The following is a 4,160-nucleotide window of genomic DNA, read 5'->3' as shown; positions in this document are numbered from 1 at the left end:
TAGCACCAGAAGTCTCGCCCCAGGGGTGGTTCGACGGGGCCCAGGGCCGGGACCTGCAGCGCAGGGGCTGGGCTGCTCAGCGCCCTGCCACGCGCGGGACATCCTCCAGCGTCTCAGCTCACGCTGGTTCAGCAAAAGCCAAACTTCACAACACGCCTAGTCATCCTCGTTTTAAACAGTTACTCAAATGCAAAGTTGCTTCTAAATCCGTAACTACTTTTATTTCCAATTTAGTCTTGTGTCTCCCTCCTCTATGCTTACACTCCCAGTTTATTATTCCCTCCTGACAGTGAATAAACTTGCTGCTAAAATACTTGTCAATACTAAAAAATAGTCACCCTATTTTCTGTCACCCTTGAAGGCCCACAATTAAAGAAAATTAAACACACAGGCTTGAAGCTACACTGTATATTTGTAAATAATTTGACAGAACAAGATTACAAAGTACGAAACGAGCCCTTTCAGGAATTTCTAAGTACAAGAGAAGCCGATGGTAAGTCCATTTTGTAAATTTTTAAACAAACACCACTGAGGGATAGGAGTATTACCATAAAATGCCTTTTTTTTTTAATGCTTTCTCAAAAAGCTTGGACCACATACATCAATTTCGGATTAAATAAAAAAAAAATCACAGATCACGCATTGGTTTGGTTACAGCTTCAGGGATCAGTGCAGCACAGTGCAAGTTTCATTCACAGATAAAAAGATATTTGAAGTAGGTACAAGAACATTCTGCAAAATACAGGATGATCTAACTCTTGGCAACCCTCTTTCTGCCCCCTAAAAAGTGCTGAAAAGTAAGCACAGCATATAGAAACACAGGGAAAAGTACACAAGGAGATGGACTCTTCAACAAGACAAGTTAATATTTGACAGCTTAAGAAAGAGGAAACAATTGCATCAGGAAGAAAATTATTGTTAGTCATTAGAAGGTATGTACAAGAGATTTGTACTTCGATTCTGTAGAAAAACTGAAGCTGACAAGTCTCCATTCCTGAAATATAAATATTGAGTAACAGAGGTACAAGAAGTAAGCACTATTATCTCAAAGTGCATTCTCAGAATAGCCGTTTTCCCCTGCTGCAGGTCACCATTCCCTCATCTTTCAAGGAGTATGTACATGTAACTACTTATTTCAGATAGTCTTTGAGTATATACAATTGTTTATTGCTTGTCTGGCAATTTTACAAAAGCTTCCTGGTCCCTAGTCTCCCTCTGAAAGCATTTTCCACTTTTTATGTTTATTTCAAAGTAGTTCAAATACTCTTCAGTGCTTTTTAAAATAAAAAAGAATCTTATTTTTAGAATTTGCCCAAGCTAAAAAATATTAATGCAATTTTCACCTGAAGCAATGTATTGCAGACTATTAATGCAGAGCGCCTCCCCTAAAGACGCTAAGCGCATCTTTAGCTACCAGAAATCTCAGAGGTCTACAGTTTTGAAGAGCTCCGCTCATTTTTATACAAAAATTCTGACTGACATTTACAGCGTACAGAATGGGAGACTAGTGCAATATGCAGCATTGATTGTTTATTCAATAAATATTTAACCCAATTATTGCCAAGCAAGGCAAACAGTGCAGAAATTGTCACTTCAAGAGATACAAAAGTTTAATATTTCTTTGTATAAAGTCAGTTGCTACTATATTCATACAACTATTTCAAAGAGATTTTTCTGCTTCAAAATTGACGCTACCATTATAAAAATATAGAAACATAGCATTTGGGGGTTTAACACATCTTTGCTAAGTCTAAATTTTACATTTATATAGGAACACAACATATCTGTATTCAAGAACTTATTACAAGTAAAAATGAATATTATGGTAGAGACACTTTCTGCACTATTTCATTATAGTTCTTAAATACATCTTTCTTGGTCCTGGGTATACATTTAGAACAAAGTAACTTGCATCTCACATTTATCCTGAGGTCAGCTGTGTAAAAAGGAAAGCCAATTTTATAAGGATACTTGCAGGCTTTTTTCTCAAAATACGAGTTTTTTTTAAACAAGACAGTAAAACTCTGGGTTGGGGGGAAAACAAACAACCCTCTCACCAGTGTTTTAAGAAACAATTTAGTCTCATTTTTGGGAGTTATTTACAAAAATATATAGGCTATCACATCCAAATGCTACATCACCCAACTACAGTTTCAGTATGTATTTGCCAAATTTGAAATTTAGAAATGGTTCTAAGAAGAAAAAGTATCAATCCCCATGAAGAGTCACCCTAAGCTTCTCATCTCAAGATCCAGACCCACAATGCAACTCCTGTAAGGAGAACGCTGCTGAAGCCTGTGGGAATCTGTGGAGTCTTCAGATCTGCCTGCACAGGCGAGGACGTGCGATTCGGGTCTCCGTGTCACCCACCATGGGGTACAGCCATGATCTTGTCAAAGCTCCACTTTGAACACAGCAGTTATTTTCGATAGCACCAACAATCTCTCAGATACCAGCATCAGGCAAATACAGACGACACAGAATAGGTTTGTTTCTTCCTGAATCAGCACAATTGGTACAAGGCACTGCTTGGCATAGGAAGTCATAAATAAGAGCAAAACAAGACAATTTCCAAGTTTTGTGACATTTAAATTTGTAAGTTATGTCACATTTCAACTTACTATATACCGTGGTTAAAACAACAAGATGGTCTAAGGGATTAACCAAAACATCACTGTTCCATGAGTGCTTACAGTTTTCCTCCTCATATCCCAAAAACCCATATAACATATCAATATGAAGCATTAGGAAATATGGGTTGTGAAATTAAGAAAGTACATTTTTATTCTCCAATCTTCCACAAAAGTCTAACTTAGACACAACTCAAGTATAAGAAGTTGGAAAACGCTCTGATAACATTTGCAACGGTCTATCCCTGCAGAGGAGTGAAAAACCTATTGTCTAAAGAATTCATAGATTGAGGCACATCGTAATTGAAGATATTCAGGCATATTTTATGGCTAGAACAGGATTTTTCTGAGGAACCTCACTACAGACTTCCCCAAAAGCAGCTCCATACAGTTTGAAACACAAATTGCAACACATGGGAAAAAAAAAACATTTGGTGCTTAATCACTACTGTCTTCATCGTCATCATCATCAGATACATCATTTAAAGATGACTTAGGTGACTGGCTGTAGGAGTCTGATCTAGTGGACTGACAAGCAGTCATCTCCCCAGTAGAAAGAAGATCATAGCAGAAGTCGCAAATTCGCACAGGCTTGGAAGACTGGCTTGGGAGAAGAAACCTCTTTTCAGAGCAAGGCCCACACACAACAAAGCCACACTTGCGACAGTGGTGACGACGGTTGACGGGCGTAAATTTTGCTTTCTGACAGCGCATGCACACAGTGGCTTCCGAGTCTGGTACCCAGACAGCTGCATGTTCATTGCTAGGAGTCTTCCCACTTTTGGAAAGCAAATCAGAAACACACTTATTTATGTGGTTCATCCACTCAGACTTCTCTGTAGCAGTGGCAGCGTAAACCGCAAAAGACTTCGTTGGTGTCTTGATAAGCCACCCATTCCGTAAGTCTCCCTCATCCTGGATGGAATCAATAGTGACGTTTTCCAGTGGGATTATATGCTGTTTATTGTATTTCTTCTTCTGGATGACAATGTTACCATAAACAAGAATGTCATTGAACAAGAAGAACTGCCTCGCTTTGGGCTTCTTCCTACACAGCTTCGTTAGCACTCCCTCTCCAATCAGAACACGACCAGGAATAGTCAAAGGTTGACCAGCTGCTCCAAAGCAGTTTTCCACTATACTTATTCTCCTAGTATTTGCCTCACTGTTTGCCAAGCGATCCACCATCTTTCACAAGTATCCTAAAATTAGGAAAAAAAAAAAGTTTGTTGTTAGAACAGGACTGATTCAACAGCAGCCTTCCCCAAGGAAGGTACCAACCCCACATTTCTTAAAATATCTAACAGGACCTAATGGCACAGAGGCACTGACTTGAGCTAGATTTAAATAAGTATTAACACCTAAGAATTTTTAGTAACTGATTAGTCTTTTTTTCAAAACCAAAAATATTCCATCCAGCTGGCAGCTATCTTTATCACACAGACAGCACCTACAGCACTGCTTTCTTGAGAGCCTCTGGCAACAGAGTAGGAGGCTTCCCCTCTAGTAAGGTTACTGCATCCTGGTTTA

General features: G+C 39.0%; 1 protein-coding gene across 1 annotated transcript; it reads right to left on the bottom strand.

Moving 5' to 3' along the window:
- Positions 1-2,661: 2,661 nt before the first annotated feature.
- On the bottom strand, positions 2,662-3,830 carry PLEKHF2 (pleckstrin homology domain containing, family F (with FYVE domain) member 2). The gene has a single exon (XM_010294241.1). It carries the CDS (start codon positions 3,816-3,818, stop codon positions 3,069-3,071), a length of 750 nt encoding a protein of 249 aa, XP_010292543.1. The 5' UTR covers positions 3,819-3,830; the 3' UTR covers positions 2,662-3,068.
- Positions 3,831-4,160: the final 330 nt, after the last annotated feature.

Source organism: Phaethon lepturus, unplaced genomic scaffold (assembly GCF_000687285.1).
Source record: "Phaethon lepturus isolate BGI_N335 unplaced genomic scaffold, ASM68728v1 scaffold44020, whole genome shotgun sequence".
In the NCBI taxonomy this organism is placed as follows: domain Eukaryota; kingdom Metazoa; phylum Chordata; class Aves; order Phaethontiformes; family Phaethontidae; genus Phaethon; species Phaethon lepturus.
This window is presented reverse-complemented; position numbering and strand designations above follow the sequence as displayed.